General features: G+C 42.0%; 3 protein-coding genes and 1 long non-coding RNA gene across 6 annotated transcripts in view; 2 read left to right on the forward strand and 2 right to left on the reverse strand.

The window, feature by feature from the left end:
* Window positions 1–3388, reverse strand: part of apbb3 (amyloid beta (A4) precursor protein-binding, family B, member 3) — a 9429-nt gene extending 6041 nt beyond the window's left edge. For both annotated transcript variants that reach the window (XM_074611154.1, XM_074611153.1), the window contains exons 1-2: window positions 3000–3388; window positions 1–101 (exon numbers count right to left, since the gene is read on the reverse strand). The exon at window positions 1–101 is cut by the window's left edge and continues 63 nt beyond it. In XM_074611154.1, coding sequence (XP_074467255.1) covers window positions 1–101; window positions 3000–3066 — 168 coding nt within the window. In that variant the 5' untranslated portion in view covers window positions 3067–3388. The remainder of the gene's footprint in view (window positions 102–2999) is intronic.
* Window positions 3389–8161: 4773 nt separating this feature from the next.
* On the forward strand, window positions 8162–13638 carry sra1 (steroid receptor RNA activator 1). 2 transcript variants are annotated; one of them, XM_074611197.1, is made up of 7 exons: window positions 8162–8279; window positions 10721–10828; window positions 10906–10992; window positions 11074–11237; window positions 11365–11473; window positions 12842–13010; window positions 13200–13638. In XM_074611197.1, exons 1-7 carry the CDS (start codon window positions 8255–8257, stop codon window positions 13336–13338), a joined length of 801 nt encoding a protein of 266 aa, XP_074467298.1. In that variant the 5' UTR covers window positions 8162–8254; the 3' UTR covers window positions 13339–13638. The 2 variants fall into 2 exon arrangements, with proteins under 2 accessions (XP_074467298.1, XP_074467297.1); XM_074611196.1 differs by having other exon boundaries at window positions 12842–13638.
* On the reverse strand, window positions 13432–13978 carry LOC141752926 (uncharacterized). Its single transcript, XR_012590367.1, has 3 exons — window positions 13783–13978; window positions 13668–13714; window positions 13432–13556 (listed from the first exon to the last, which is right to left on the reverse strand). It is a non-coding gene; the product is annotated as an uncharacterized LOC141752926 (long non-coding RNA).
* Window positions 13979–19035: 5057 nt separating this feature from the next.
* The window catches only part of LOC141752509 (calcium/calmodulin-dependent protein kinase type II subunit alpha), a 34703-nt gene continuing 33358 nt past the window's right edge, over window positions 19036–20380 (forward strand). Inside the window, exon 1 of the mRNA XM_074610509.1 lies at window positions 19036–19533. Coding sequence (XP_074466610.1) covers window positions 19472–19533 — 62 coding nt within the window. The 5' untranslated portion in view covers window positions 19036–19471. The remainder of the gene's footprint in view (window positions 19534–20380) is intronic.

Raw genomic sequence — 20380 nt, forward strand, 5'->3', positions numbered from 1 at the left:
GGGAACGTGCCAGTAGTAGGTTCCTGTTGAGTCTTTGATGGTTCTCCAGCCGGAGGGAAGATCTGGATCCAGCAGCAGGTTCTGGTCCGTCCAGATGTTGTCTGCACACACACACGCACACACACACACACACACACACACACAGTCAACAGCTGTTAGTCCTGCAGGCTGCCCTGTCCATTACATCCTATATATATACATATATATAGGATGTATACTGGATCAGGAAATGTGCATGTGAGGAACGGCGGACCGACGTGACCCTCAGTTGTCCTACGGATGGAACCGAGTGACCGTCCTCTGGAACGCAGACAGAATGTCGGAGGATTAACTGTAAATCTATATATACGACCGGGCGATGTCCTGCAGAGGACGGACTACGTGTCTCTGAGACGAGTCCACTCGGTCTGTAACACCGGTGTTCGGTGTCGCGTCACGTTGTTGAGTTTCATGAAATCGTTCATCTGGTACAAAATGTACAAAGAGATGTGATCAGAGGTCAAACTGCAGGACAGGAAGAGAGGGAAGAGGAGACGGAACTGAAGAGGATCTAAATAATTAATAACCCCTCAGAGACACGAGATGCTGAATCAGAGACACGAGATGCTGAATCAGAGACGTGAGATGCTGAATCAGAGACGTGAGACGCTGAATCAGAGACACGAGATGCTGAATCAGAGACACGAGATGCTGAATCAGAGACGTGAGATGCTGAATCAGAGACGTGAGACGCTGAATCAGAGACGTGAGACGCTGAATCAGAGACGTGAGATGCTGAATCAGAGACGTGAGATGCTGAATCAGAGACACGAGATGCTGAATCAGAGACGTGAGACGCTGAATCAGAGACGTGAGATGCTGAATCAGAGACGTGAGATGCTGAATCAGAGACGTGAGATGCTGAATCAGAGACGTGAGATGCTGAATCAGAGGATAGAGAGACAACAATATGAGAGGGGGGGGTAGGGGTCAATATGGAGCAACAGAATAAAACTACAGTCAGCAGATTAATGTTCAAATAATTTCACTCATTTAAAATGTTCTGAGTGTTGACCTGTAGCCCCTGACGCCCTGTAGCCCTGTTGACCTGTTGCCCCTGTCGCCCCTGTTGACCTGTAGCCCTGTTGACCTGTCGCCCCTGTCGCCCCTGTCGCCCCTGTTGACCTGTCGCCCCTGTAGCCCTGTTGACCTGTTGACCTGTTGCCCCTGTTGCCCCTGTTGACCTGTCGCCCCTGAAGCCCTGTTGACCTGTCGCCCCTGTCGCCCCTGTTGACCTGTCGCCCCTGTCGCTCTGTTGCCCCTGTTGACCTGTCGCCCCTGTTGACCTGTTGCCCCTGTTGCCCTTGTTGACCTGTCGCCCCTGAAGCCTTGTTGACCTGTCGCCCCTGTTGACCTGTCGCCCCTGTCGCCCTGTTGCCCCTGTCGCCCCTGTCGCCCCTGTTGACCTGTCGCCCCTGTCGCCCTGTTGACCTGTCGCCCCTGTTGACCTGTCGCCCCTGTCGCCCTGATGCCCCTGTCGCCCCCGTTGCCCTGTCGCCCTGTCGCCCTGTTGCCCCTGTTGACCTGTCGCTCCTGTCGCCCCTGTTGACCTGTCGCCCCTGTTGACCTGTCGCCTGTCGCCCTGCTGCCCCTGTCGCCCCTGTTGACCTGTCGCCCCTGTTGTCCTGTCGCCCCTGTCGCCCTGTTGACCTGTCGCCCCTGTTGACCTGTCGCCCCTGTCGCCCTGTTGCCCCTGTCGCTCCTGTTGCACTGTCGCCCTGTCGCCTTTGTCGCCCTGTTGCCCTGTTGCCCTGTCACCCTGTTGCCCTGTTGCCACTGTTGACCTGTCGCCCTGTCGCCTCTGTCGCCCTGTTGCCCTGTTGCCCTGTCGCCTCTGTCACCCTGTTGCCCCTGTTGACCTGTCCCCCCGGTCGCCCCTGTCGACCTGTCGCCCCGGTCGCCCTGTTGCCCTTTTGCCCTGTCGCCTCTGTTGCCCTGTCGCCTCTGTCACCCTGTTGCCCCGGTCGCCCCTGTCGCCTCTGTCACCCTGTTGCCCCTGTTGACCTGTCACCCCGGTCGCCCCTGTCGCCACAGTCGCCCTGTTGCCCCGGTCGCCCCTGTCGCCTCTGTCGCCCTGTTGCCCTGTCGCCCCTGTCACCCTGTTGCCCCTGTTGACCTGTCACCCCGGTCGCCCCTGTCGCCTCTGTCACCCTGTTGCCCCTGTTGACCTGTCACCCCGTTCGCCCCTGTCGCCTCTGTCACCCTGTTGCCCTGTTGCCCCTGTCGCCCTGTTGCCCTGTCGCCCCTGTTGACCTGTCATCCCGGTCGCCACAGTCGCCCTGTCGCCCCTGTCGCCCCTGTTGCCACAGTCGCCCTGTTGACCTGTCGCCCCTGTTGACCTGTCGCCTCCGTCACCCTGTTGCCCCTGTCGCCCCTGTTGACCTGTCGTCTCCGTCACCCTGTTGCCCCTGTCGCCCCTGTTGACCTGTCGCCTCCGTCACCCTGTTGCCCCTGTCGCCCCTGTTGACCTGTCGCCCCTGTCGGTCCTCCAGAGTCCGACATCAGAACTGCGTCCATAGCAACAGTCAGTTATAAAGAAACAACAGACCGATCGACCAATCAGAATAGAGTATTGTGTAATAAATAGATATAAATGCTGTGTATGGAGGCAGCCAGCTGGTCCGTCCTCACTGAGACAGATGTTTTATGGGACAAACAATGTTTTTCTTTGAACTCGTATCCTGAAAGACGAGCTCTGATTGGTCGGGGACCAGCGTGTTTGATGTCTGTGATGTGTACGACTCTATAATCCATAACCAGACACGTGTCAGGTGACCGGTGGTGATGTCATAGCAGGTTACAAGGGGCTCACAGCAGGTAACGCCGGCCCACAATGCCCCATTTCTACATGAGTGTGTGAAACATGGACATGTAAACAACGAGGACGGGCCTCATGAGGCAGGATTACAGTGTGTGTGTGTGTGTGGGTCTGTGTGTGTGTGTGTGTGTCTGTGTCTCACCGTCGTAGTTGACGATGAGGATCGCCAACATGTAGTCTTTGCCCATCATGGCTCCGCCCTCCAACATGTGTGGTCCAATCAGCTGGTGGCCCTCACACTCAGGCCCAGATGACAGACAGTTACAGCCTCCTGCTGCCTGTCTCTCTCTCTCTGTCTGTCTGTCCGTCTGTCTCAGTGTCTCTCGTCCCTCCGTCCGTCCCTCTCTCAGATGACACCATCAGTCTTCTTCTTCTTCTTCTTCTTCTTCTTCTCCTTTATTTAGTGTCCGGCCCGGCGTGTGTTCTCTCTCTCCTCTCTGTCTGATGAAGGATGCTGCTCTCCTCCTCTCCTCCTCTTCTCTCTCCTCCTCTGTCTCCTCCTCCTGATGATGTCATCAGGTCTCCTCCTCTCCCTCCTATCTCTCCTCCTCTCCCTCCTCTCTCCTCTGTCTCCTCCCTCTGATGATGTCATCAGGTCTCCTCCCCCCCGCTGATGTCATCACTCCCCTCCCTCTCTGACTCTCTGCCTCACTCGACCTTCACTGTAAAATATGACATTAAAGTACGTTTCCATAGCAACCACACACACACATTAACATTTTAAAAATATTTCTATAAAAGAAAGATGGTGAAGCCCTATTATAATATATATATATTATATATATACATATATATATAATATATATATATATATATAATATATATATTGAATAACAACAACAACAATAAATCAAATATAACATATATCATATATATATACTATATATATGATATATAGTATATATATATGATATATATTATATATAATATATAAATATTATATATACAATATATTTATATGATATTATATATATATATTATATATAATGTATATTGTATAATATATAATATATATATTATATATAAATATTATATTATACAATATATATAATATATAATATATATATTGTATAATATATATTATATATATTATATAATATATATATACATTATATATTTATTATATATTAAATAAATATAATATATATAATATATATTGAATAACAACAATAACAATAAATATATCAAATATAACATATATAATATATATATAATATATATATATATTTTATATAATATATATTATATATATATTATACAATATATATATATATATATATATAATTTGTTATATTTGATATATTTATTGTTATTGTTGTTATTCTATATATCTTGTTCTAATTGTTTATCACTATTATGTAGTGTAATGGAGATTTTGTCACTTTCCCTCGATGAGTCCTAATGAACGTTGAAATAAAGATCTCAGAACAGATGATCTGAACAGATTTTATGGGCACTGAAAAGCCCAGTGTCCAAATTTTCTGCAGATGTAGCACTGGTCTCTATCCAATGGAGGGCGTCTTGGACCCCCTCTGCCTCGTCCACGACCACGTCCTCCACGTCCTCCATGTCCTCTGCGCCATGGCTGCTGTGAGGACTGTTGTTGTTGTTCCAAAGTCATTTGTTCCAAAGCCTGGAGCAAAGCAAGCTGAGCCGTGTGGAGGTCAGCGTGTTGCGCCAACACCAACTCATCCTTCTTGTCTTTGTCTGTAATGCAGAGCTTTTCAACATGGCGGGCGTGTCTCATCACCTCAGCCAGTCTTGCGTTTTCCCAATCAACGCAACTTTGCTTGACTTTTTCACCAATATCTGGTCTGAGTCCCGCTACGAAGGCGTTTCTCAGGTAGGTCTCCCACATTCCTGGTTCTAGTCCCATGTCCGTGGGCTCACTAAACCCACTGTGGAGGGTGAAGACACCATGGAGTCTGCTGTAGTAGTCCTCAACAGGTTCACTTTGACCCTGTTTACATGTGGTGATTTTAGTCATGTTGATTCTCACTGGGAAGGCTGTTGTCAATCTCTTGCTAAGCTCCTCCAGTAGCCTGATGTAAGGAACATTTACAGCCGCGTCCCAATCGGCCTCTTCAGGGCGTCGATCATCGTAACCCAATGCGTCTTTTATCTTGGCGTAGTTGGCAGCACCCAGATGTTTGAGGAGCAGGCTTTTCAGTTCGTTCTCAGTGGGTTGCCACTCTTTACAGAAAATATAGAGTTGTTCTCCCATCTTTAGCCCTCCTGCTGACGGAGGAGGGAGGTCAGTAAATGCATTCTGGATGTCTGCGCCGGTCCATGGGCGCTGAACAACGACCACTTGTATCTCTGGCAGATTGACAGTTCCAGGCGTATCCTCTGGCAGGCTGGAAATCTCTTCCTCATCTGATGAGGCCTCAGCCTGGGTGTCTTTCTCTCTCTCCATCTTTGTCTGACACCTCGTTGTTACGTGCTGGCCTCCTCCGACGGCTCCATCCACCCCTGCAGAGGAAGTTGAGCTTCCTCCCCGGGCGGATGAGCTGGAGGAGCCTGCTATGGGGGTGGTGGCTTTGTTAGACGGGTCCATCTCCTTCTTATTGAGCTTGGATTTACCGTCTTCTTCCGGGGTGTAAGGAGGAGGATAGGCGTCCAGATCAGGGTTCACCTTAGACAACTCCTTAAACAACTTAAACAGAGGAGAATAGGGAGATGATGGTTTATCTGACTTTGTTTTAGAAGTTACTTTAGGCATCTGTTTGCTGTGACTCTTCCTTTCCCTACGTTCTGCTTCTCCCTTCCATGCTTTCAGACACCTTTTATGTTTTTCTATTTCCTCTAAATCTTTCCCCTTAATCTTCTTTCTGTCCTTCATCTTCTTCTCTACTTCTGTTAATCTGTTCTCTAGCTTCTCCAACTGATTTACGCTGAATGAGCCTCCATCAGGAAACCCATAATCTTTAATCCATGTAGAAACACATTCTATGCTTTCCTCTCCGTAATGGGATCTCATGACATCGATACGTCCTCCCTCAGGGGGAGAATCCTGAGTTTTACTCTTCCCTGAACCCATCCTGGGTTTCAGGTACGTGTACACGTCCCTTTACAACACGGGGCTTCCCTCGTGACGTCTAGGTTACTATAGCTTAACCAAGATAAAGCTGTAAGGCGAACAATGAACCTTTCCCCTTTTCTTCCTTTTCTCTGAGTCAACAGACTTCAACAATTGCTTCAAACATATGTTTTCCTTTAAGTACTGTGTGTGAACAATGACCACCCAACACAAATACTTCTTAGGTCAAGAAACTACAGTGTTCAAAACTAATTTAATTTTGAACATCCATTTATATTTTCCAGTTCTCCTTTATTATCCCTTTCTCATATGGAGGACAAAAGATGCCAAAGGATCTCAAATCACGTCAGGAAATTACTTCAACCAAAATCCACAACAATCCAGTTATTACTAGACAAGTGGAAATTATTATGGAACTTAAGAAACCTCAATTTCCACGTTCTATTTCATTATTTATATCATACTGGTTTTGTATAAATTGTCTTTCAGTATCGTTATTATCAATGATTAAAAGAAATCAGAATTTCAACGTCTCACCCGGTTAATAGTTGATTTGTTGGACTCAATCAGGTCCTTTGGGTCCCAGTAGAGACAGTCCAGAGCCGCCGGGGATCGGTCCTGTCGTCTCTTTACTTGTCAAGGTACAGGCAGGAGGTTTCTCCTGGACGGCCAGTCACCGGTCCCCCGTCGTCTCAGGACGATCTTCCATGGAATCCTGCCGACAACGCCAAGTTTGTAATGGAAATTCTTTCAATTTCCCTAGATGAGTCCTAATGAACGTTGAAATAAAGATCTCAAACAGAGGAAATGTCTTTGTTGTATTTTATTCTTGCAAGAAGAGGCACTGGTTATACAGAGTCACACAGAGTCTGCAGAGGAGTGCACTGCAGGAGAATATTACAATGTGATTATATAGAAACCTACAACGGGGAGTGTGGGAAAAGGAGTTGTTTTACACAGATAAGGAGTTGTTTTCACACAGTGTCCCAGTGAAAGTCAACACTCAGTACTTTCCCACTACATGAGACAAAGAGCACACATCAGACAGAGTTACAGTAACTTTCCACTGTTGCACAAAGAGACATCACTACATATATAGTCATTTAACATTACAGTCGTCATATTATGTCTTTATATTAATCTTGTCTCTAGGTGGAGGCTTCAGATAAGCCCAGTGGGTTTTTCTGCCTCTTCCTGCACTGTATATTATTCATTTATTTTTTTGTTATGTTGTCTTAAATTGTGAAAAAAAAAGAAAAAAACTATATTATAATAACCATCATGTTTTACAGTTAATGGAGCAACGTATATATACGTAAAAGTAGCTCCACCTTTACCAGCTGCTATATTAATGCATCAATAATTAAAATACTATAATAAAATATAGATTATTCTGCAGAATGAGGACTTTTACTGTTGATACTTTCATGACTTTATATACTGCTGGTAGTTTAATCTATAATAATATATAGTTTATTATTATATACTGCTGCTAGTTTAATCTATAATACATCATTTATTATTATATACTGCTGCTAGTTTAATCTATAATAATACATGATTTATTATTATATACTGCTGGTTTTAATAGTCTGAATATGTAAAGTAACTAAAGATAAATGTAGTGCAGTAAAAGTAGAAAGTAGCAGAACATGGAAATACTTAAGTAAAGTACAAGTACCTCAAAATTGTACTTAAGTAAAAGTGCCTTGTTACACTCCACCACGGAACTGTTTTTTCTTATTTCTTATTTTTTAATGTTTTGTTTTTATTATTATTTATTAATTTATTTTGTGAATTGTCGTCTTGTAGAAGGACATGTAACTTGACAAAATAAATAAATAAATGACTCAATAAATAGATCAATATGTCATTAAATGTACCAAAATAATATAAAAAATATATGCAGCCATTAATTAATTGATAAAATGTGACATAAATTGATATTTCTTTTTTAATTTGCTTCTTTATTTATTTATCTTTGTTTGAATTCCCTTAATATTTATCTTTGTATTAATTCCCTTAATATTTATCTTTGTATTAATATTTATCTTTGTATTAATTCCCTTATTTATTTACTCTTGTTTAATTTTTTATACAAAATATACAAAATAATATATAATATATAATATATAAAAAATATATAGCAAATATAGCAAACAAATATATAGCATGCATACAATATTTTCCATATAAAATTACACATAAATGAAAATTAGTATAAAAACAGGAACAAGTTTGATGTGCTTAGTGCGCCAACAAATCTTATTTTGAAAATCTGAGCGGAAGTTTGTTTGTTTAGTGCCTCGTCACCGGAAGAAGAAGCTGTGACGTCATGTGACACGGTGGAATCCAACATGGAGGACATGTATATGAAGCCAGGTGAGAGTTTAGTTTCACTGAGCAGCTCCAGACTGACATTAAAGAGCTTAATGTTGGTAATCACAGTGTTTAATTAGTCTGACTGAGATTAATGAGGTTAAAACGTGTTTAATGAGTCTCTGTGGTGTGAGTTTAGCTCTGTACTTCTGTTTATGTTGTTATTGACTGAACAGCTCACCAGACTTCATTCAGAAAACTCACAATTTAAAGTTCCTTTAAGCAGAAAGAGGAGAAACTCTCACTTTGTAAACAAAAACAAGACTTCTACGAATCAACTCTGTGTTGTTGTTTAATTCGGCTTACAAATATTAAACCAAACAAGAATTATTCAGGTAGAAATAAAGAAATTATATATATATATATATATATATATATATATATATATATATGTATATATATATATATATATATATATATATATATATGTATATATATATATATGTATATATATATATGTATGTATATGTGTGTGTGTGTGTGTGTGTGTGTGTGTATCTATGTATCTGTATATGTGTATTTGTGTATGTGTGTATCTCTCTGTGTGTGTGTGTGTGTGTGTGTGTGTGTGTATGTATGTATGTATGTGTGTGTGTGTGTGTATGTATCTATGTGTGTGTGTGTGTATGTATCTATGTGTGTGTGTGTATGTATGTATCTATGTATCTATGTATCTATGTATGTGTGTATATGTGTGTATGTATATATATTTGTATGTATGTGTATGTGTATATGTATATGTGTGTATGTATATATATGTGTGTGTATGTATGTATATATGTGTATGTATGTGTATGTATGTATGTATTGAGGGTTGTATTGCATGTGCATATTGTATATTATAAATTGTATATTATAAATAATAATTTGCGCATATAAGAAAAGATAACAAATAGTCAATATGATTAAGTTATATTATAAGTAATGAATTAGTATTGTGATTAAGTTATATTATAAGTAATGAATTAGTATTGTGATTAAGTTATATTATAAGTAATGAATTAGTATTGTGATTAAGTTATATTATAAGTAATGAATTAGTATTGTGATTAAGTTATATTATAAGTAATGAATTAGTATTCTGGATTGATAACATTTATATTTTGATAAGGATAATTATATCAGTAATTAATTTATATTTCTGTGTGACACAGATAAAGGTAATAATTATAGTTAGAATAATTATAAATAATAATAATTATAGTAGACAAATTTAGGTAAATGTAATTAGAGTATATGTATGGCTCAATAAGGAAGCTGGTTAATAATTAATAATTGATTTATGGAGAAGGGGTGGGATTAAATAAGTTTATACTTCGTCGAGTAATGTCCCGGTTGAAAAAAGAGCCACACATTCAGTGGAGTCTGGTTGGACTCACTCCACGGTTAAATGACAGGTGATGGACCCGTCCCGGTGTTGGATCCGGTTCTATGACCCAGATATGGACAGGTGATGTTAGAGATCCACCTTTACTGTGTTTCTGACGGGTAGCACCAGAGTCTGACCGGTCTGATCTCAGTAATGTCGGATGTGAAGAACTGCATTTAAAAAGCTGTAAAGTAAATGTTGCTTTAAGCCTCGAGGCGAGAATCACTCACTAATTAAACATTCAATATGACACGGAGGAATGAATCTGTGTTGGTTTCAGTTCGGCATACAAATAATTCACCAAACAGTGATTATACAGGTAAAAACAGAAGGATAGCAATAATACAAACCAGATCAAACACAGCAGCTGATCATCCCTCTGTACTGGAGGCTATGTTATATATTTTATGTCTTTAATGCACATATTTGTACATATTTCTTATACCCTCATTTGTATTATTTACTTATATTTCTCTACATATACTGTGTTATATATATTATAGCATTATGTACATAATTTACATGATGCTTACTCCTTCATTTCTATTTTCTCCTCTGTCTTTCTGTGTATATGAGAGCAGCTGCAGCGTCTCACAGGGATCAATGCAGTGTTTGTGATTGTCAGAATCAGAATCAGAATCGGGTTTATTGCCAGGTGTAAGAGATTTACACGAGGAATTTGCTTTGGTTATGTTGGTGCAAGTCAAACAGTATAATAACAAAATAGATAAAAACGTTGTTGAGCGTCGCGGAGCAGCTCCTCCTGGTTAAAGCCTCGGAAGCTGTTCTCTGACTCATCCCAGTGACATCCCATAATAACACCGTACATCACATGTTTATCCAGCTCTTACGAGCCAAGTCTCCTGAAGACACACTCTGGTGTCAACCACCAAACATCTTGTTTTATGTTCAGCGACACGCAGGATTGATTGATTGATTAGTTTGATTTACTATCGATGAACTATTCTCTGGTTGCAGCTCATCACATCTCTTCAGATCATCGTGGTTCGGTCGGGTCTGGTGGACGTTGTTGAACTGTTCCTTTAAGAATGAACCTGTCTCTCTGTGTTGCTAGGTAACCAGGAGCGGGGTTGGAACGACCCCCCTCAGTTCTCCTACGGCCTCCAGAAGGCCCGCGGACCGCAGAGGAACCTCCTGAACAAGAGAGCGGCTCCACCAGCAGGTCAGAGAACCCGGTCTGTTATAAAAACCCTCATCATCCTCAGTGTCTTCATCACCTTGTCTCTGATTGGTCCTCAGGTGTCGGAGCCCCGCCCATGACCCCTCCCTCCTCCAATCCTCTGGCTCCGCCTCCCAGTGGCGTGGCCCCGCCCCCTCTACCGCCAGGTAAGGAGCAGAAGAAGAAGAGCTTTTTATATTATATTATTATATTGTATTGACAGCAGACTCCGCCTCTCTTCCTCGCAGCTCGTCCTCCTCCTCCTGGCTGTGAGGCCACGCCCCCTCCCCCTCTGGGACCAATGAGAAGTCAGAGGGAGGCGGATGGCAGCCAATCAGAGAGCGAGCCAGACGTAGAGGCCGTGGTGTCAGTGTTGAACCGAGCGCTCGCCGCCTGCAGACCGTCCGTTAAGGTGAGTCTGAACTCTGGACTTTTATTTTGTTAAATCAAATTTAAATGATTAATTATGGGTCCAGCTCTGTGTGACCTCTGACCTCTGTTTGACCTCTGTGTGACCTCTGTGTGACCTCTGTGTGCAGGATCAGGTGTGTAGTGACGTGGCAAAGAGACTCCGCCTCCTGGAGGACAGCTGGAGGTCAGGGAAACTCAGCCTACCTGTGAGGAGACGCATGGACGCCCTGTCTCTGGGTAACACCTGTCTGTTGGTCTGTCTCTCTGTCTGTCTGTCTGTCTGTCTGTCTGTCTGTCTGTCTGTCTGTCTCACTGTCTCTCTGTCTGTCTGTCTGCCTGTCTGTCTGTCTGTCTGTCTGTCTGTCTCACTGTCTGTCTGTCTCTCTGTCTGTCTGTCTGTCTCTCTGTCTGTCTGCCTGTCTGTCTCTCTGTCTGTCTGTCTGTCTCTCTGTCTGTCTGTCTGTCTGTCTGTCTGTCTGTCTGTCTCACTGTCTGTCTGTCTCTCTGTCTGTCTGTCTGTCTCTCTGTCTGTCTGCCTGTCTGTCTCTCTGTCTGTCTGTCTGTCTCTCTGTCTGTCTGTCTGTCTGCCTGTCTGTCTCTCTGTCTGTCTGTCTGTCTGTCTCTCTGTCTGCCTGTCTGTCTGTCTGTCTGTCTGCCTGCCTGTCTGTCTGTCTGTCTGTCTCTCTGTCTGTCTGTCTGTCTGTCTGTCTGTCTGTCTCTCTGTCTGTCTGTCTGTCTGTCTGTCTCACTGTCTGCCTGTCTGTCTCTCTGTCTGTCTGTCTGTCTGTCTGTCTGTCTGTCTGTCTGTCTGTCTGTCTGTCTCTCTGTCTGTCTGTCTGTCTCTCTGTCTGTCTGTCTGTCTGTCTGTCTGTCTGTCTGTCTCTCTGTCTGTCTGTCTGTCTCTCTGTCTGCCTGTCTGTCTCTCTGTCTGTCTCTCTGTCTGTCTGTCTGTCTGTCTCTCTGTCTGCCTGTCTGTCTCTCTGTCTGTCTGTCTGTCTCACTGTCTGTCTGTCTGTCTGTCTGTCTGTCTGTCTCTCTGTCTGTCTGTCTGTCTCACTGTCTGTCTGTCTGTCTGTCTGCCTGTCTGTCTCACTGTCTGTCTGTCTGTCTGTCTGTCTCTCTGTCTGTCTGTCTCTCTGTCTGTCTGTCTGTCTGTCTGTCTGTCTCTCTGTCTGTCTGTCTCTCTGTCTGCCTGTCTGTCTCTCTGTCTGTCTGTCTGTCTGTCTGTCTGTCTGTCTGTCTCTGTACTCACCTGTCTGTCTGTCTGTCTGTCTGTCTCTCTCTGTACTCACCTGTCTGTCTGTCTGTCTGTCTGTCTGTCTGTCTGTCTGTCTCACTGTCTGTCTGTCTGTCTCTGTACTCACCTGTCTGTCTGTCTGTCTGTCTGTCTCTCTGTCTGTCTGTCTGTCTGTCTGTCTGTCTGTCTGTCTCTCTGTCTGTCTGTCTGTCTGTCTGTCTGTCTCACTGTCTGTCTGTCTGTCTCTGTCTCTCTGTCTGTCTGTCTGTCTGTCTGTCTGTCTCTGTACTCACCTGTCTGTCTGTCTGTCTGTCTGTCTCTCTCTGTACTCACCTGTCTGTCTGTCTGTCTTCCTGTCTGTCTCTCAGAGGTCCAGTCCTGTCGCTGGGACTCAGCTGATGAGCTCCATCGCTCTCTGATGGTCGATCATGTGACTGAAGTCAGCCAATGGATGGTCGGTGTCAAACGACTCATCGCTGAGACCCGGAGACTGGATCCAGAACTCTTAGAACCACTTCGGAAACCTCCAGGTCCTGTCCAGGACCCTGCTGTACCAGACCAGGACCCTGCTGTACCAGACCAGGACCCTTCAGTACCAGACCAGGACCCTGCTGTACCAGACCAGGACCCTGCTGTACCAGACCAGGACCCTGCTGTACCAGACCAGGACCCTGCTGTACCAGACCAGGACCCTGCTGTACCAGACCAGGACCCTGCTGTACCAGACCAGGACCCTGCTGTACCAGACCAGGACCCTTCAGTACCAGACCAGGACCCTGCAGGTCCAGACCAGGACCCCTCAGGTCCAGTCCAGGACCCTTCAGTACCAGTCCAGGACCCTGCAGGTCCAGACCTGGACTGTTAATCCTGCAGGAATTAGCAGGTTTTTTTCTTCTCCCAGCAAACTTTGACTCTTTGAACCCAGACCAGGATCTGGTGCTGATGAGGCCCACATTCACTGTCACACCTCAGCAGAGGGTCAAAGGTCAGAACCACAGGAGCAGGTAGGGGGTCATGATGGACACACATCCTGTCTGGTCTCTAGACTCTGGACCCTGGACCCTGGACCCTGGACCCTGGACTCTGGACTCTGGACTCTGGACCCTGTATCCTGTATCTCTGGACTCTGGACTCTGGACCCTGTATCCTGTATCTCTGGACTCTGGACTCTCACCCTGCTCTGTATCTCTGGACTCTGGACTCTGGACTCTGGACCCTGCTCTGTATCTCTGGACTCTGGACTCTGGACCCTGTTCTGTATCTCTGGACCCTGTTCTGTATCTCTGGACTCTGGACTCTGGACTCTGACATCATGTGGTGTTTCCCAGCAGAGCTCTCTTTGGTCTCAGTAAACCTGATGAATCATAATAAATCTCTTTTCTCTTCTTTCTACTCCGGAACGTCGTCCTGTTTTTATTCTTTATGTTGTAGGAACATCAGAACCCATCAGGAACCAGACCCCGACCCATCAGGAACCAGACCCCGACCCATCAGGAACCAGACCCCGACCCATCAGGAACCAGACCCCGACCCATCAGGAACCAGACCCCGACCCATCAGGAACCAGACCCCGACCCATCAGGAACCAGACCCCGACCCATCAGGAACCAGACCCCGACCCATCAGGAACCAGACCCCGACCCATCAGGAACCAGACCCCGACCCATCAGGAACCAGACCCCGACCCATCAGGGACCAGACCCCGACCCATCAGGGACCAGACCCCGACCCATCAGGGACCAGACCCCGACCCATCAGGAACCAGACCCCGACCCATCAGGAACCAGACCCCGACCCATCAGGGACCAGACCCCGACCCATCAGGGAGCTACCGGACACGACCAGCAGCAGCAGCAGAAGAAGAAACTCCTGACAGCGTCACAGTTTTTCAACCGTGAGTGAAACGTAGAAATAACAACGTGGAGATTAATTATAAATGATGTGTTTAATTTAAACATTTTCAGTTTCATGTTATATAAATTCCTTTTGAATCTGTTTAATTTTAAATATATTAATACATCAAATCTACATCATTCTCGTGTTCAGACCGATCAGACTATTTCAACTGCATTTAAAGGCAGCAGGTTTCTGTAGTGTTGAGATGTGACCAGCAGGAGGCAGCAGAGGACAGCAGCGCCTCACACTGGGGTGTGTGTGTGCGTCTTTATTGGTGTTTTGAGTCTCTTTGTGGTTGTTTTGAGTCTCTTTGTGGTTGTTTTGAGTCTCTTTGTGGTTGTTTTGAGTCTCTTTGTGGTTGTTTTGAGTCTCTCTATAGTTTCAGTGACCGTCTCTTCACCCTGAAGCCTTTTGTTGTGTGGTTTCATCACGTTTACTCTCCTGATAGAGTCTTCTGGGAGCCCGTTGCTCCCGGTGCTCCCGTTGCTCCCGCTGCTCCCGGTGCTCCCGGTGCTCCCGGTGCTCCCGCTGCTCCCGGTGCTCCCGGTGCTCCCGTTGCTCCTGCTGCTCCCGCTGCTCCCGGTGCTCCCGGTGCTCCCGGTGCTCCCGGTGCTCCCGGTGCTCCCGGTGCTCCCGGTGCTCCCAGTGCTGCTGGTTTGGCCTCAGTCGGGTGTTACAGGAAGCAGCTTTAACACCTCAGTGAACTGTGGCTGTATAGAAGAGCTCAGCGTGCTCAGACATTAGAGGTGTCATCATGTAGAGGAGCTCAGCTACTGTGTGTTCATGCTGCGTCTGTAATGAAGGCTGCAGCCTGTCGAGGGCGCTGGCAGCTCCTCACACTCTGCTTCATCATGGTTCAGGTTATTATCAGCTGCAGAGAGACTGGAGAGCTCAGTCTGAACTCTGCTGACCAGTCAGCTCTGCTTCACTCCTCCTCCTCCTCATCTTCCTCCTCTTCCTCTTCCTCCCTGGAGAGAGGAGCCTCGGAAAGAGGAAACCATGCAGAAAAGATGAGTGACAGATAGACATAGAGAGAAACAGAAAGAAAGAGCCTCGTCCCCACGGAGACAAACAAACCTAAAAATAGACAGAAAAAGCAGAGAGAGGTCCGTCCCTCCGGCCGCAGGTTGCAAACACACAACTCTGAATAATAAAACAGGAAACAGCAAAGATATTCACATTAATATTAAAGGAAAACCAGCAAATATTATACATATATATATTATACTGTGAGAAAGGCCAGAAGCTGCTGGGTCCGGTACTGATCCATAATCATGTGGCCCCGGGTCAACCTCCGTCTGGGAGGTCGGCCTCTGTCTGGGAGGTCAGCTCCGTCTGGGAGGTCTGTCTAACCTGCATCCTGTCTAGCAGCCAGCAGGGGGCGACTCCTCTGGTTCTATAGACGTCTGATAGAAAATGAGCTTCTCCTTCTCTCGATTTATTACCTCAGTAAACATCGTAAACATGAGTTTATGTTTCTTCCATACAGCATGATGTTCATTTAGTAAATGATGGTTCCATGTAGAGTCAGATAGACCATAAAGCAGGGGATGCTTTAGGGCGGGGCTACCTGGTGATTGACAGGTCGTTACCACGACGTAGTGTGATCTTGGAGTTCTCCGTGTTTTTGTCTTACAACTTTAACCCTTTCAGTGTGTTTTCACTTCATCACAGTTAATAAGAACATTTTGGTCTCCTGATGTCTTATTCAGCGTTCGGGTGTTCTTAGCTCCTCCCTCTACTGTCACTACTGGGACCAAAATATGATTATTATCATATTACTATTATACAGTTTGAATATGGTATTGCAGTAGTAATATTTGCAATATTGCAGTCATAATATTTGCAGTATTGCAGTAGTAATATTTGCAATAATGCAGTAGTAACATTTGTAGTATTGCAGTAGTAATATTTGCAATAATGCAGTAGTAACATTTGTAGTATTACAGTAGTAATATTTGCAATATTGCAGTCATAATATTTGCAGTATTACAGTAGTAATATTTGCAATAATGCAGTAGTAACATTTGTAGTATTACAGTAGTAATATTTGCAATAATGCAGTAGTAACATTTGTAGTATTGCAGTAGTAATATTTGCAATATTGCAGTCATAATATTTGCAGTATTACAGTAGTAATATTTGCAATATTGCAGTCATAATATTTGCAGTATTACAGTAGTAATATTTGTAGTATTGCAGTAGTAATATTTGCAATATTGCAGTCATAATATTTGCAGTATTGCAGTAGTAATATTTGCAATAATGCAGTCATAATATTTGCAGTATTACAGTAGTAACATTTGTAGTATTGCAGTAGTAATATTTGCAATAATGCAGTCATAATATTTGCAGTATTACAGTAGTAATATTTGTAGTATTGCAGTAGTAATATTTGCAATAATGCAGTCATAATATTTGCAGTATTACAGTAGTAATATTTGCAATAATGCAGTAGTAATATTTGTAGTATTGCAGTAGTAATATTTGCAATATTGCAGTCATAATATTTGCAGTATTGCAGTAGTAATATTTGCAATAATGCAGTCATAATATTTGCAGTATTACAGTAGTAATATTTGCAATAATGCAGTAGTAACATTTGTAGTATTGCAGTAGTAATATTTGCAATATTGCAGTCATAATATTTGCAGTATTGCAGTAGTAATATTTGCAATAATGCAGTCATAATATTTGCAGTATTACAGTAGTAACATTTGTAGTATTGCAGTAGTAATATTTGCAATAATGCAGTCATAATATTTGCAGTATTACAGTAGTAATATTTGCAATAATGCAGTCATAATATTTGCAGTATTACAGTAGTAATATTTGCAATAATGCAGTAGTAACATTTGTAGTATTACAGTAGTAATATTTGCAATAATGCAGTCATAATATTTGCAGTATTACAGTAGTAATATTTGCAATAATGCAGTAGTAACATTTGTAGTATTGCAGTAGTAATATTTGCAATATTGCAGTCATAATATTTGCAGTATTGCAGTAGTAATATTTGCAATATTGCAGTCATAATATTTGCAGTATTGCAGTAGTAATATTTGCAATATTGCAGTAGTAACATTTGTAGTATTACAGTAGTAATATTTGCAATATTGCAGTCATAATATTTGCAGTATTGCAGTAGTAATATTTGCAATAATGCAGTCATAATATTTGCAGTATTGCAGTAGTAATATTTGCAGTATTGCAGTAGTAATATTTGCAATAATGCAGTCATAATATTTGCAGTATTACAGTAGTAATATTTGCAGTATTGCAGTAGTAATATTTGCAATAATGCAGTCATAATATTTGCAGTATTACAGTAGTAACATTTGTAGTATTGCAGTAGTAATATTTGCAATAATGCAGTCATAATATTTGCAGTATTGCAGTAGTAATATTTGCAATATTGCAGTAGTAACATTTGTAGTATTACAGTAGTAATATTTGCAATAATGCAGTAGTAACATTTGTAGTATTACAGTAGTAATATTTGCAATATTGCAGTCATAATATTTGCAGTATTGCAGTAGTAATATTTGCAATAATGCAGTCATAATATTTGCAGTATTACAGTAGTAATATTTGCAATAATGCAGTCATAATATTTGCAGTATTACAGTAGTAATATTTGCAATAATGCAGTCATAATATTTGCAGTATTACAGTAGTAATATTTGCAATATTGCAGTCATAATATTTGCAGTATTACAGTAGTAATATTTGCAATAATGCAGTCATAATATTTGCAGTATTGCAGTAGTAATATTTGCAGTATTTAAATACTAATATTTGCAATGTGTAGTAGTATTTTAGTTCCTGTATAATCTCTGGTAGATGGCAGTAGTAATATTTGCAGTATTACAGTGGTAATATTTGCAGTACTGCAGTAATATGTAGTATTTGAGTTCCTGTATAATCTCTGAGAGCAGGCAGTAGTAGTAATATTTGCAGTATTGCAGTAGTAATATTTGCAGTATTGCAGTAGTAATATCTGCAGTATTGCAGTAGTAATATTTGCAGTATTGCAGTAGTAATATTTGCAGTATTGCAGTAGTAATATCTGCAGTATTGCAGTAGTAATATTTGCAGTATTGCAGTAGTAATATCTGCAGTATTGCAGTAGTAATATCTGCAGTATTGCAGTAGTAATATTTGCAGTATTGCAGTAGTAATATTTGCAGTATTGCAGTAGTAATATCTGCAGTATTGCAGTAGTAATATTTGCAGTATTGCAGTAGTAATATTTGCAGTATTGCAGTAGTAATATTTGCAGTATTGCAGTAGTAATATCTGCAGTATTGCAGTAGTAATATTTGCAGTAATATGTAGTATTTGAGTTCCTGTATAATCTCTGAGAGCAGGCAGTAGTAGTAATATTTGCAGTATTGCAGTAGTAATATTTGCAGTACTGCAGTAGTAATATTTGCAGTACTGCAGTAGTAATATTTGCAGTACTGCAGTAGTAATATTTGCAGTACTGCAGTAATATGTAGTATTTTAGTTCCTGTATAATCTCTCGGAGCTGGCAGTGTTTGCAGTCTTACTTTCCAGCACAGACAGAGAAGATGCAGTTACCATGGCGACCGTGTGTGTGTGTGTGTGTGTGTGTGTGTGTGTGTGTGTGTGTGTGCGTGTGTGTGTGTGTGTGTGCGTGTGTGTGTGCGTGTGTGTGTGTCCTGGCCTGTGATTGGCTGACGGAGGAGAGTGGGCGGGCAGGTTGAGCATCTCTCTCTCCCACAGATATCAGGACAGAGAGACAGAGAGACGCAGCTCCTCACTGCTCTCTCCATCATCCCTCCATCTTCTTCTTCTTCTTCTTCCTCCTCTTCCTCCTCCTCCTCCTCCTCCTCCTCCTCTTCCTCCTCCTCCTCCTCCTCCTCTATCCAGAACCAAGACTCTTCTTTTTCTTCTTCTTCTTCTTCTTCTTCTCCTCTTTTCTGTCTTCTCTCCTCCATCCTCGAGACAGACAGACAGACAGACAGACAGGTCTAACAGGTCTAACTCTTGGCCTTCATCACCATCATCATCATCATCATCATCCTCAGAGGAAGACGGACAGGGAGCCCCCTGACCCCTCGCCCCACCGGGTCGCCATGGCAACGGTCATCTGCACTCGTTTCACCGAAGAGTTTCAGCTGTACGAAGAGCTGGGCAAGTAAGTATCATCATCATCTTCATCATCCTCCTCTTCATTTTCATCTTCGTCAGTACGACACTGCTGTTTTTAAACATCTAAGTTTTCTGAGTTTTCAGAATGATTAATGTTATTAAATATAGTAATAATCATTATTTGTTTATCACATTAGTTTGACGTTAAGAACATTGTTTCATTTTGTGAAAATGTCATCATGGTTATTATTTATTAAAAATTACATCATATTTTATAGTCTAGTATTTATTTTTTATGTTTTAATATATATATAAATATATATAAAGATTTAGTATATATATATACTTAGTTATAATTTTTTTTCACTTTTTTGTATAATTTATGATTTTGTTTAAAAAAAACAATTAATATTTAATATTCTAGTATTTTTTATGTTTTAATTGTATATATATATACATATATATGTATATATATATACTGTATATTTGATTTTTTTTACAATTTATTATTTTCTATGATTATTATTATTGTTAAAAAGCCAATTTATATTTGATTTTCTAGTATTACTTTTAATTTAAATTATATTGTATATATTTTACGATACATACTTATTTATAATATATATATATTTATATAACTTTAAAAAATCTTATGATTATTTATAATACTTCTAACATTATTATTATTATAATAGTGATATATTGGTGGTGTGAAGGTCAGAATTATTATAATAACTTATTATTGCATCATATTTAATAATATCATTTCAACTTTTTTTAATGTATATATTTAAATAAATTATTATTATTAGTGAATTTCCATTTTTATCCTAATTTTCTGTCCGTATATATTTTTCCTAAAATGTCTTCTATGTTTCTTCCATTACTTTATG

The sequence above is a fragment of the Sebastes fasciatus genome, chromosome 16, assembly GCF_043250625.1.
Source record: "Sebastes fasciatus isolate fSebFas1 chromosome 16, fSebFas1.pri, whole genome shotgun sequence".
In the NCBI taxonomy this organism is placed as follows: Eukaryota; Metazoa; Chordata; class Actinopteri; order Perciformes; family Sebastidae; genus Sebastes; species Sebastes fasciatus.

What these genes read in the sequence shown, in the direction of transcription:
- sra1 (XM_074611196.1), top strand. Translation starts at nt 8,255, where the DNA reads ATGGAGGACATGTATATGAAGCCAG. An exon ending in CCCGCCCCCTCTACCGCCAG is followed by an intron (nt 10,993 to 11,073) that starts GTAAGGAGCAGA and finishes TCTTCCTCGCAG; the next exon opens with CTCGTCCTCCTCCTCCTGGC. An exon ending in CCTGCAGACCGTCCGTTAAG is followed by an intron (nt 11,238 to 11,364) that starts GTGAGTCTGAAC and finishes CTCTGTGTGCAG; the next exon opens with GATCAGGTGTGTAGTGACGT.